Source organism: Zonotrichia leucophrys, chromosome 4A (genome assembly GCF_028769735.1).
Source record: "Zonotrichia leucophrys gambelii isolate GWCS_2022_RI chromosome 4A, RI_Zleu_2.0, whole genome shotgun sequence".
Classification (NCBI taxonomy): domain Eukaryota; kingdom Metazoa; phylum Chordata; class Aves; order Passeriformes; family Passerellidae; genus Zonotrichia; species Zonotrichia leucophrys.
The window spans coordinates 10756325-10768475 of record NC_088174.1 but is presented as its reverse complement, the minus strand read 5'-3'; the positions used below and the strand labels follow the sequence as shown (position 1 = coordinate 10768475).

At 54.6% G+C, this 12151-nt stretch overlaps 1 protein-coding gene across 1 annotated transcript; it reads left to right on the top strand.

The window, feature by feature from the left end:
* Positions 1–1265: 1265 nt before the first annotated feature.
* On the top strand, positions 1266–10622 carry ATP1B4 (ATPase Na+/K+ transporting family member beta 4). Its single transcript, XM_064712869.1, has 9 exons — positions 1266–1357; positions 2877–3204; positions 3889–4051; positions 6618–6746; positions 7566–7670; positions 8280–8476; positions 9100–9156; positions 9821–9916; positions 10376–10622. Exons 1-9 carry the CDS (start codon positions 1266–1268, stop codon positions 10535–10537), a joined length of 1329 nt encoding a protein of 442 aa, XP_064568939.1. The 3' UTR covers positions 10538–10622.
* Positions 10623–12151: the final 1529 nt, after the last annotated feature.

Below are 12151 nucleotides of genomic sequence, written 5' to 3'. Positions count from 1 at the left end.
AACCCTTGCCCCAGGGCGCCAGCCTGGCCGGCAGATCCAGCTGTGGGCACAGCTGTGGGCACAGCTGGCGGCGTGCCCTCCTGCCGGCGGGCTGGCTGCGGGCACCGAGCGGCGGCCCCGGCCAGCCCGGGGCAGCTGCCAGAGCTCTCTGCGTCCCGCTGCGCCCGTTTATCAGCACAGCCGGTGAGCGGCTTTCAGCCACGCTCGGGAGAGGACAGGGAGGAACGGTGCCTTGCCACCGTGCAGCCCTGCGGGGGCTGGCACACATGTCCCCCTGTCCCCGTGCTTCGGGCACGGTCCCAGCCCGGGGCAAGGCAGCCTTTCCCCACCCTGGAACAGGGCCTGGCTCTCTGGCTAAAGGAAGGGTCACCGCTCCCATTGGAAAGGGGCCAGGAGATTCAGCAGGCGGATGGTGCCGAGCTGAGGCTGGGACAGAGGTGTAAAACGAGCCCCAGTGTTCCTCGACAGCTGCGTGGACACGGCCAGGGACGGGCGGCCCCGCACGCCGGAGCTGCTCCAGCAGCAGGAGCGCAGCGCCCACCCCGACCCCCAGTGCATCATCTCCTGCCCTTGATTCACTGATGGAGGAAAACCCGAGCATCCCCAGCCCCGGCCCGAGCGTGGCACGGCAAGGTGTGCCTCTGGATTGTGTCTGACACGCTGTGGGCAGCTCTCAAATCGGGGGCTGTGAACTACTGTCTGCTCTCGGGGATAAATATAGACCCGCCTGCCCCTCTCATACCCCTTCCACCGCGAAAGAGATTTCGCAATTTAACCCCGGCCCCGCTGTGACTGACAGGCACACATTGACGCTTCTCCCATCGGAAGCCCCAGCGATTTGTTAATGTTTATTCACAGCTCCTCGGTCTCCTGGGGGAACAGCCTGGCTTCCCCATGTAGGGCGCTGGCTGGCAGAGATGGGAGCTCAAATGTGAGGCAGGATGCAGTGAGGGTGCTGCAAAGGGCACCAGATGCCAGAGCACTCAAGATAGGATCCTGCTGCCTGGAGCTTACCCCCCTTAGGAAAACAAGTTATTTTTTGATCCACTCCTGGACAGCAAGGTTCTGCAGGGTAGGGAGAGAAAGCAGGGTTGCTCCCCTCAGCCTCGGCACAGCTGCTGTTTTAGGGGTGCTGTAGGGCTGGGGAGCAGTGCTGGGGAGGGGGTTCGCTCTGTCTGTGAGCCTCTCAGAGCCAGCACAACACAGCACCCACACCCACAGTGCTGCTGTGCTAACACTCACAATTTTTTGTTTCCCACCCAAGAATGGCCAGCAATGCCAGCACCAGTGATGTGGAGGGTCAGCTCAGGAGCCCCAGCCAGAAGGTGGTGAGTATTTTGGGGCCTTATTTCACCAGGTGAGGTGGGAGCTGCTGCAAGGACCTGCTTTGTGGCTGATAGATTTATAACTACTTTGCTTTGGGAAATACTGATTTGTCTTTTAGGCAAAGCACTTTGTATGGGAGGGGGGTAAAGGGCTGTGCCAGGTCTGGCCAGTGATGCTGGGTGGTGAGGGGGACTGGAAGGGACAGGAACACCGGGCAGGGTGACCCTCTGCATACCTGGATTTCAGCAGGAGGAATCCAACACTGAGAGCTGACCTGCTCTGAACTGAGAATGGGGGAAAGCTCCTGGCCTCCCCCAGGCCACACACAACAGCCAGCACAGAATGATTTTGCCAGAGATGAGCCCCAGATTTGCTTCCCCTTCCCACAGCAAGCAGTGACTCAGGGCTGTCCAGTGTCCCTGCTGTGGCTCTGCCTTCTCCCTGCCCCACTGCACCCCTGTCCCAGCTCTTGCCACTCCTTCTGCCCCTTGTCCAGGTGCAAGGGACTGTTCCAAAACCATCTCTGTCCTGGGCTGCAAAGAGAACCTGTGCACACCACCTGTGCTCCATTCCAGACCTGACCTAGCTCCTGAGCTGAGAGATATCTGCCAGGAACCTGGTGCTGGGATCATCCCATCCTGCCCAGCCACCCCACAGAGACCCACGGGGTGAGCCTGGGGCTTCCTCAGCCTGCCTGGGCTGCCATGGAGCCCTGTGGCCTTTCCCAGCCAGCAGGACAGGACTTGGTGAAGGGTCACACAGCACAGAGCCAGGAGAGCTAGAAGCTGGAAACTTCTCTCCTTACAGAAGCCTCCTTCAGTTCCCAGGGTGAGGCCCCATGACGGGGGAATCTGTCCCCATATCCCCCCACAGCCCTGAGCATTGGCAGCAGCTCCTGAGTGTGGGCTCTTGCTGCCTCCAGGAGAAGCTGGCATGAGACTCAAAGGCCTTTTCCCAGTGCAGCACTAGGCACCAGTGTGGGCTTCATCTGGGCAGTGTCCCCTGCCCTGGCAGTCTGAGGAAATGTTTCCAAAATATCTCCTGGTAGCTCTTTTATCTAATGGGGAGAGTGGGAAGAAGAACACCTCCTCTTCCCCCTCTTTGCTGGTCACTCTTCCCCTTGTGCATGTCCTGGCAGATACAGCCCCCGCAGCTCCTGTCCCAGTCCCTCTCTGACCATGCTGGGGCTGCTGCTCCCCGGCTCCAAACCCTGCTGCTCTGTGCCCTGTTCCCTGAGTTCCCTGCGTTCCCTGCCCCTCAGGCCAGGCAGAGCTGCTCGGGTCGGGCTCCAGCCCGGGCTCTGGGTCTGTGCCAAACGCCGCCCCGGCCCTGCCAGCACCGGGGGCATTTTCTGCCAGCAGCGCTCCCGGAGAGCCCCACAGAGCTTCACTCAGCCCATCAGGGCAGCCAGCGGCATGGGGAGGGTTTACAACCCCCAGGCTCCCCAGGGGACACGCTCAGCCTTTGGGGTCAGTATTGTCCCCCATTCTCACTGTGCTGCACTATTTGTGTGCATGAGCAGAGTTCAATTTTTCGTCCCCAATTCAAAGGCGTTTCCAAGCAATGCTTTCGCTGAGCCCTCGGCCACATCCCGGCTCTCCCGGGAGGACCCGCGGCTTGCAAATATCGCGCACCCGTGTGTCCCGGCTCCGGGAGGTGCCCGGTGCCGGTCCCGGAGCGCAGACCCGGGGCGGTCCCGCGGAGCGGCGGCTCCGGCCGTGCCCGAGCGGCTCCGTGCTCGGTCAGCAGCCCGCAGGTCCGGCCGGGACCGGCCCGAGGGCTGAGCTCCGCTGGCCGCAGAACGCACTGAAATACCGGAGGTGCCGAGGCCATCCCGGGGACAGCATCGCCCTCTCCCCGGCCCTGCCCGGGCTGAGAGCAAGGTCAGCACCTTCTCCCCTCATCCTGCCTTTGGAGACCTGCCCGGATCCAGGGGAATTTAGGGACGGCTTCCGTGTCTCAAGAGGCTCTGGCCCAGGCACAGGATTTGTGTTCCCGAGTTCTGGACAAACAAGTTTTCACCCCTTAGGCAAAATACAAAGTCTTGCAACCTGGGGAGATGCTTTTCCCTGGAACTCGGTGTAATTAAAAGAGTAACAACACAGGGATTTCTTCAAAGGCTGAATTCTTGCTCGCACGCCAAGGAAAACAAGCTGGTTGATCTCTTTAATACTGCTGCCTGCTATCGTCTGTGGCAGCACAGAGAATGTGCACTTGAACTCAGAGATGTTGCAGAAGTGTGGGAACAGTCCCAGCCTTCCCAGACCACAGGTTTTCTCTGGTCATGTTCATGCAGGTGGAAAAAGATGAGTTTCTGTAAGTGCCAGCACAAGGAGACAGTGCCCAGTGTGACAGCAGTGACGTACATGTAATGGAAAAATGGATGCTGGGTTCTGAGTGATCTTAAGTTGGAACAGCCAAAACTGCCTCTCTTTAACTCAAGAGTGATGATGGGAAAATGGAAATTTGAAACTTTTCCAGATATTAAGTGCTTTTGCATTTATTTTTGGCCAATGAGAAGTTCAGCTTGCCTGTGGGGGTTGTGTTCTGCAACTCTTCCAGGAAAATAAGCATGAGGAGAAGGTCCAGGATCCTGACAGAGAGAAGCACGAGCCCAAGGCAGACATGGGGAGCAAAACCTGGGCAGACCTGGCTGGGGAGATGAAGATATTCTTGTGGAACCCGGAGGAGAGAACATGCATGGGGAGAACAGCCAAGAGCTGGGGTAGGTCCTTGCTCAAGCCCCACTTTTGGGGGTTGTTGCCTTTTCTGCTTCACAACAGATTCACCTGCCTGTGATTGTCCTTGATAGCCTGGACTGACCACCCCTGCCCATTTCTTTAGTACTAATGTTTCTAACTAGTTCAATAAATAACCAGTGAGGAGGACAAGCAGAAAACCATGCAGAAGGTACCCTTGGTCTGGAGGTTAATGTTGAGGGAGAGTTTGAAGGCAGAGATTTCAGGCTGCCCAGACTGTGTCCCAGACAGAAGTGTAGAGCCTGAGCAAGCATGGGAGCTGCAGGTCAGTGTGCTGCAGCTGTGCACCCTGCTGCCACCAGCACTCCTGCCCTGCCTGTGTAACCCCTGGGACAGTGGCTCTGGTGCCATCAGGTTGGTGGGGAAGGTGCCCGGGCTGTGGCAGGTGTTGTGTGCAGGGGCACACCCTGGGGCAGAGCAGCCCTCCCTGCCTGGATCAGCCTGGCTCTGGGAAGAGAAGGGAAGGGCTGGTCAGCACTCTCACCCCACAGCTTCCAGGGCGCCCACAGCAGGGCCCACAGTGCTGCCAGAGCCAGTGCACTGGGATGTGCCAGCTCTGGTGGTTCTGAGTGCCCTGACTGCTTTATCCACATCCATGTGCCCTGCAAAATTTATTGCTGAGTCTGGAGGTGCCCAGGGGGGTTAAGAGCAGCCTGTGGGGTGAGTGCTGCTGCAGGCTTGGCCCAAAATCAAGGTGCCACAAGCACACGGGGTGCCACCCATCTTTGCAGCCCTGTTCTGCCAGCACCCAGCCCCCTTGGCAGAGTGAAAATCCCAGCCTGATCCAGAGGCACCTGCACATCCATCAGTGTAAGGCTGAACTATCAGGGGCTGCTGCTGGGTGTTTGCAGCCCTTGGCTGGCTCTGGCAATGCACCACAAGCCCCACACAATCCCATGCCCCTGCCAAGAGCTCTGGGTCTTATGCAAAGCCTGTGGTGGCAGCTGGGAGAACAAAGGAAGCTGCCCAGCAACACCAGAGGAGTCTGAAAACCTGCCAGCATGAGTCTGGGACAGAGACCTTGACGTTCATGTTTGCACCCCTGTGCCCTTTGCTGGCCACAGAGGCAGAGCAGCTTTTCTGCTTCTTTGCTGCATGGGAAGGCACAGACCAAAGTGTGGGAGCAGTAGGGTGAGTCCTTGGTGATGTAGGTTTGGTTTTCTGGAGGCTCCTCCAGGTCCTGAGAAGCTCCTTGTGAGAGGATTTGCTCAGTGTGGTGGGGATGTGACCCTGGCAGTGCTGGCAGCACTGGGGTGGGTGCAGCATCCTCCTGTCCCCTGGGGTCACTGTGCTGTGCTATGTGACCCCCCATGTGCCCTTGGTGCACACACATTGCTCACTTGTCTCTACACGGGGGCAGGAGAAGCTACTACCAAAATCAACACTTATTTTAAAGTGAGAGCATTTGGAGGTGAGTGGAGCTGAACTTTCCCACTCTCAGCTCATGGCTGGGGAGGAGGGAATTTGCCCCCCTGTGCTGGCTCTAAAGGTGTCCCCTGGAATGGGGGCCTCAGGGGACTTGCACTCACCAACTGCAGGGAGATAATGGCCACAAGGTCATCACTGCAGGCCCCAGCCCCTGGAAGGACTGCACTCCCTCTCTGCAGGTGAAACACTCCCTGCTGCACTGCAGGAAACACAAAAATGGGAGCAGCAGTGGGAAGATACCCAACAAGCACCAGCTCTGCTGCCAGGCTGGGGCAGAGGCACCATCCAGCATCGCTCTGGCAGGGCTGGACATTGTCCCCTCTGTGCCACCAGCACAGTGCTGGCCCATCTGGCCCAGCTCAGCCCCAGCAGGACACAGCCCCAGCAGTTCCCAGCATGGTGGCCCTGGCAGAGGCACTGCAGGAGAGCACATCTGTGTTCCCAGGGCTCCCTCCAAGCTGCCGGAACGTTTCTCCTGGGAAATATTTGGGTTAGGGCTTCGCTTTGCTTTCTGAGCTGCTGGGTTTTATTCATAGGCTCTGGCCTCTTGAGACATCCTCAGCCAACAGCCTGGTCCAGAGGAAAAACAAACCCATTCCCTGAATGTCTGGGCCATGAAACAGTCAGTGGTGCTGCAGCCCTGAGCCAGGCTGCCTGCTCAGCCCCAGCACCAGGGGACAGGAATCAGGGCAGGAGCATCACCCCACAGCCCCAGCAGGAGTTTGGCTGAAGCCACGGGGTACCTTTGCATGTTGCCATGCCAGGAGGGGGTGGGAAGGGCAGGAGGGAATGTTGGGTCCATCTGTTGGAGACAGCTGAGGCAGGCGGGCACACAGACCTGCTCCTGACACAGCTCTGGGAAGGGCCATGCAGCAAAAGGGACACAGAGCCAAAGAGCAGCTGCCCCAGCTCTGGAGCAGCTGGAATTCCTGCAGGCACAGACAGCAGTGTGTGTGTGCAGGGCTGGGCTGCAGCTCCCACCTCCAGCACGGACTCAGGGCTGCCGAGGACGCCGTGCTGAGCACGTCTGTGCATCCCTGTGGGACACATCCCAGGGGATGTGCTCTGCTTGCCTTAACAGCAACGTGCCTGTCTGTTTTGCAGGCTTGATCTTACTGTTTTACTTCATCTTCTACACGTGCCTGGCGGGAATGTTTGCCTTCTGCCTGTATGTGATGCTGCTCACGCTGAGCCCCTACACGCCCAGGTACCGGGACCGTGTGTCCCCGCCAGGTATGTACCCAGCCAGAGGCACCTCTGCCACCAGTGTCCCACCAAAATGGCATGGCCAGCTCCTCAGGCAAAGCCCTGCAGGAGCTGTGCCCTCCTACAGTCACCCAGCCCTGCTAGCACAGGGCGTTCTCACCTCAGGGCACTGGCAGAGCTGCAGGCTCTCTGCACAGGAGCAGACATCTTAAAAAGCCCCATGAGAAGCAATCACCCTGATGATAGTAATTGTTATTCTCATTGCACTGCTTACTGTTATCATTATTCTCAAGGCAAAAGCCAAGTTTAGGTATTTCATAGGTGATGCTGATGCATTTCAGCTGCTGGCCCTTTATACCTCATGCCTTCAAAATAAAATGTAAATCAAGAGTTGCTTTGATGCATTATTATTTGGGGGAGTTCTGTTAAGAGCGTGTTGAGAAAATCCTCTCCCTGTGTCAGACACAGCATTTTCCCTGTTTTTGTGTTGGTGGGGAACAGAAGGGCCCCTTGCCCTACTCTTGGCTGGAACTGCCCACACAGCTGGGGACACAGGGGACCTGCAGCCACTCTGTGCAACCCCAGTCACTAACCCACAGCACTGCTGAGGCTCTCCATATCTCCCAGGTTTCCTGGGATATTTTGATGTGTATGGAGTTCTCTGGGGGTGAAATGAAGGTGAGTGATCAGCAGGTTGAGGACAGAGTTGATGTGAGCTGGTGCTGCCTCTCTCATGCCTGTGCCCAGCCCAGCCCAGCCCAGTGCCATGAACCAGCCCTGCAGCACACAGCCCAAGCCCATGAACGCTGCACCTACACCTGCCTTACCAGGGTCTGTCTCCTTCAGGAGTGATGATCAGACCATACTTGAATGGCTTCACCATTGCCTTCAACGTGTCCCAGCCCAACACGTGGCAGCCCTACGTGGACAGCATGCACCACTTCCTAGCAGGTGAGCTCTCTGTCACCCTGGGAGCCATGGGGAGGGGGTTTTATCCATGGATACATGCATGCAGTGCAGGGAGCTTAGCCTTTCCAGGTGTGATTTCTTAATGCCCTTGACATGTGGATGTTCTCTGAGAGTTTGGGTCTGTGCAGGCCTCAGGGGGTTTTAACAAGTCTGTTGTGTCACTGCCATATTTTATGAAAAATTTCTTTGCCCAGGATTTGCTCCTGGGAAGGTGAGAAGCCTGAGAGAAAAATGAAAACAATTATTATCTGATTTGCTTCTCCTGTGTTTTGCCGCTTTGGAATGTATTTGGACATTGTTTACCAGCAGGTGGTTGTTTAATTGGTTTCATGTGAATTGTTTTTACTTAATGGCCAATCAGGGCCAAGCTGTGTCAGACTCTGAAGACAGAGTCATGAGTTTTTCATTATTATCCTTTAGCCTTCTGTAAGTATCCTTTGTCTATTCTTTAGTACAGTTTAGTATAGTATTCTTTTATATAATGTAGTATCTCAAAATAATAAATTAGACTTCTAAGAACATGGAGTCAGATTCATCATTCCTTCCTTTGTCTGGGAACCCAACAAATACAACACTGTTGGTCTCCACCAGCTTATGATGACAAAGTTCAGGAGGAGAAGAACATTGAGTGTGTCCCAGGCCAGTACTTCATCCAAGGGGGGAGTGACAGTGAGGAGAAGAAGGCGTGCCAGTTCAAGCGCTCGCTGCTGCAGAACTGCTCTGGCATCCAGGACCCAACGTTTGGCTACTCCAGAGGCCAGCCCTGCATCCTGCTGAAGATGAACAGGGTACAGAGAAAGCTGCTTCTTTTCATTCCTTCCTTTGGGGCATCCCAGTGTGATGAACACCAAACAGGGACTGAAACTCCTTCACTTCTCAGGCCCAGGGGAAAAGGGAACGAGAAAGCCCAAACCTGCAGGCCATATCTGCCAGAAAACATTTTTAAAACCCACTATAAAATTTGTTCCGTTTGATTTGCTGAGGCCTTAGTGCTTGGGAGGCCTTCTGCCAGGCCCTTCTTCATGAGGAACTGAGCTTTAGGGGAACACCCCAGACCCCAGATGCTTTATAATGGGAGTTTTCTTAGAATTTAGTTGAAGAGTAATAGCATGGTGGTTCAGTGCTCACTGCTGGGAAAATAAGCATAGGGGGATGTGAACTATGTGGGGGAGAGGCTGTGTTACTCCAGGGGGTCTGAACCCTCTCTGTATCCTCTGCTCTGCCCGTGCTGTCAGGCAGCAACCTGGCCCTCAGCCATGGGCAGGTTGCACGGTGTGGGGTGGCTGCAGGGACACACAGTCCTGTCCTGAGCAATGTGGCTGGCACCCAGAAAGGTTTGAGCCTGGAGAAGGGAGGCAGCACGTGCTTGGCACTGCATTTCACACCAGCATGGATGGTTTTGCTGTTGCAGATCATTGGCTACCGCCCTGGCGCCGGGGTCCCCGTGAGCGTGGAGTGCAAAGTGCAGGTACTGCTTTCCTCTGAGCCCCGCAGGGTGCTGGGGACAAGGACAAACCTCTCCTCCTTCTGAGGGACCTCAGCTCAGCACAGCTTGTCCTCATATTAGCCCCAAACACTCAGAGGACCCAGAGCGGCTCGTGTGTCTGGGCACAACTGGAGGCCAATCTGCTGAGAGTGACAGAGGCACCACTCTCCTGCTTCCCACCCTGCTCCTGCAGCCTCATGGGCACCACCATGGGGCAGCCTGTGGGCTGGGTGCCAGCTCCCAGCTGGAGCCTGGAGCTCAGTGGGAAGATGTAGGAACTCCTCATTTCCATCTCCAGCTGCTCTGCAGCATCCTCAGTCCTGGGGGCACCCTGCAAGCCAACAGCAATGGGGTGAAGGAAGGGTTCCCACTGCTCAGGCAGTTGCTGGATCACACCCTTGGAGAGCAAAGGTGCAGCAGGGAATCAGCAGACAGCAAACTGCAACCCTGCCCATGGCTCCACAGCTCCACTCTCCCCTGGCTGGAAGCAGGGCAGTGACTGTGTTCACAACAAACACAGCACAGCTGAGCTCAGCCAGGGGCTGCCAAGGGACATTTGCTCTGAGACGAGCTCTGAGGGGAGCTGTATTTTGTGTCCCATGTCCTGTGTATTTGTGTGTGTGCCTCTGTTTTTTTCTGTTCACAGAAAGGCAATGAGAGTCACCTCAGGTCGGTGGATTTCTACCCTGGGAACGGGACATTTGACCTCATGTATTATCCCTACTATGGCAAATTCACCCACGTGAGTGAAGGGCTGGCATCTCTTTCTGCTTCCTTGGGAATGGGAGGGCAGGAGCTGCTGCACAGGCTCCAGATGTGCTGTCAGGCTATTTTGGGCAGATGTGGGCAGGACAGAGGCCACGGGCTATGGGATTACAGAGCTCTGTTTCTGTCTCTGACAAACTGTTTGTGTGTAACAGTGTGTGAGTGTGTAACTGTGTGTGAGTGAGTGTGAGTGAGTGTGTCTGTGTGTGTGTGGTTTTTAGGACAGCAGAAAGCATTTTGAGTCCCATGGTGTGGTGCTGTCCTGGGCAATGACCCCAGAGGCAAAGTGCAGTGATCCATCTTGCTAAGGCACAGGCACAGAAAGGCTCAGCATGCTGGAACCATGAACCATTTACAAATTATTTCACTGAACACAAAAGCCCTGCTTGCTTTTCTGCTCCCTCAAAAATGACAATTAAATCTCCTTTCTTTCCAGGTCAACTACACCTCCCCACTGGTGGCTATGCACTTTACAGACGTGCAGAGGAATCACTTGGTCCCCATCCAGTGCAGTCTGCATGGGAAAGGAATTATCAACGACCTGAACAGCGATCGCTTCCTGGGCCGGATCATCTTCACACTCAGCATTGGGAAGTAGCCCCTGCCAACTCCAGGCACTTAGGATAAGTCAATCAGAGGCTTTTTCCTTTTTAAAGCATCAAGCCAGCATTTTTTCTGCTAGGAAAAGCAGGCACATGGAGATTATTGTTAATTTATTTTTGTTCATAGTTAGGAAACCAATGAGATAAAATGGAGCGTGGATCCACATTTTTCATCTTCTGATGTAAATCATTATTAGGAAATATTAGAAGCTTTCCCCTGGGGACAGAACTTGCAGAAGATTTCACTTTTGATTGAAAAAAACCTCTGGTATCCAAATGTTATTTTCATAAGGCCTTTTATGAGTGATCCCTGTGGAATGCATCTTTCCTGGCTTTAAATTTTATTTTTTTAGAATAGTTTTATATGCATTTCTCAGGCAAAAGCTAAAAAGGAGGTAGTTTATTAGCACTATTCTTGTTAAAATAATAAACAGCAAACATTCTGGATTATTCCTGCAATAACAGAGTGGAAAAGTGAAAATGGCAGCTCTCAAAATGCTTTCTAGGATCTCCAGCCCCAGAAGCATATTGAGCGCAGCATTTTACACAGCTTGGTGATCACACCCAAGGTGTTGAGCAAGGGCCACAGAAAATTGTTTGCCCTTGAACCCTTCCAGCTGTTCCTTTCTGAAGTGGGAAGATGAATGCATTTCTCCCTCTCTCCTTCTCACTCCAGTACTCCTCTCTGCCCCAGGGATGCTCACCCAGCCTCTTGGGCAGGGATGAGTGAGAGGAGCTCTCCTGTCACACCTCACAGGTTGGCAGCGCCTCCTGACCGGGCACAGAAGTGCCCAAAGCTCTCAGACCTGCTCTTCCCCGTTCCAGAGGGGTTCCAGCTGTAATGCTACAGCAAAATGCAGGGAACTGCTCAGTCCCCTCACAGTTAAGGGGTCAGTGCTGGGGTGAGTGAAGGCATCAGTGTGTCACCTCGAAGGCTGGTGAAGCACAGGGAGCACTGCCCTGAGCAGCCCGAGCCTCCCTGGAAGGGACAGAGCAGCTGCACTCTGCTTGCTGGGAGCTACAGCCACAGCAGGACAGGGCACCGTGGGGTACAGCACCACTGGGAAAGCACTCTTACTAAAATTACTGCCTGAGCAGGGGCATTAGGGTATGTTTGTCCTACATCCATAGCCAAGGAACTTCATCTGCTGTCATTTCCTGATCTATATCAGTCTCTAAGAAGTGATTTTTTTCTATTTAAAATAAAGTGACTACAGTAAAGTTAACTCTATGGTGGCATTCTTGAAACACTGGTGTTAAGAGATGCAGTTTGTGCTGTCAGTTAGGGACTGAATTTCCAAGCAGCATGTAACAACATCCTGGAATTCTGAGCACTTGATAAACTTCCCCAGGCCAAAGAGTTCAGTACAGTAAGACTCACTCTTCACCAAGCATCACAACTATCTGGCAAAAAGGATTTTTTAAGAACTATTAAATACCTGAACCAGAGGCAGTTTAGGAACTAATTCTGCTCAGTTGTCATTATCCAGATGGCACTGATAGAACCAGGGCAGTGTATTCATTATGCCTGCACAAATTATCTGCAAGGGCATCTTCTGACCAGCAGAAACTGCCTTCTGCCAAGGAGGATGCTGCTGGGGGAGTGGCTC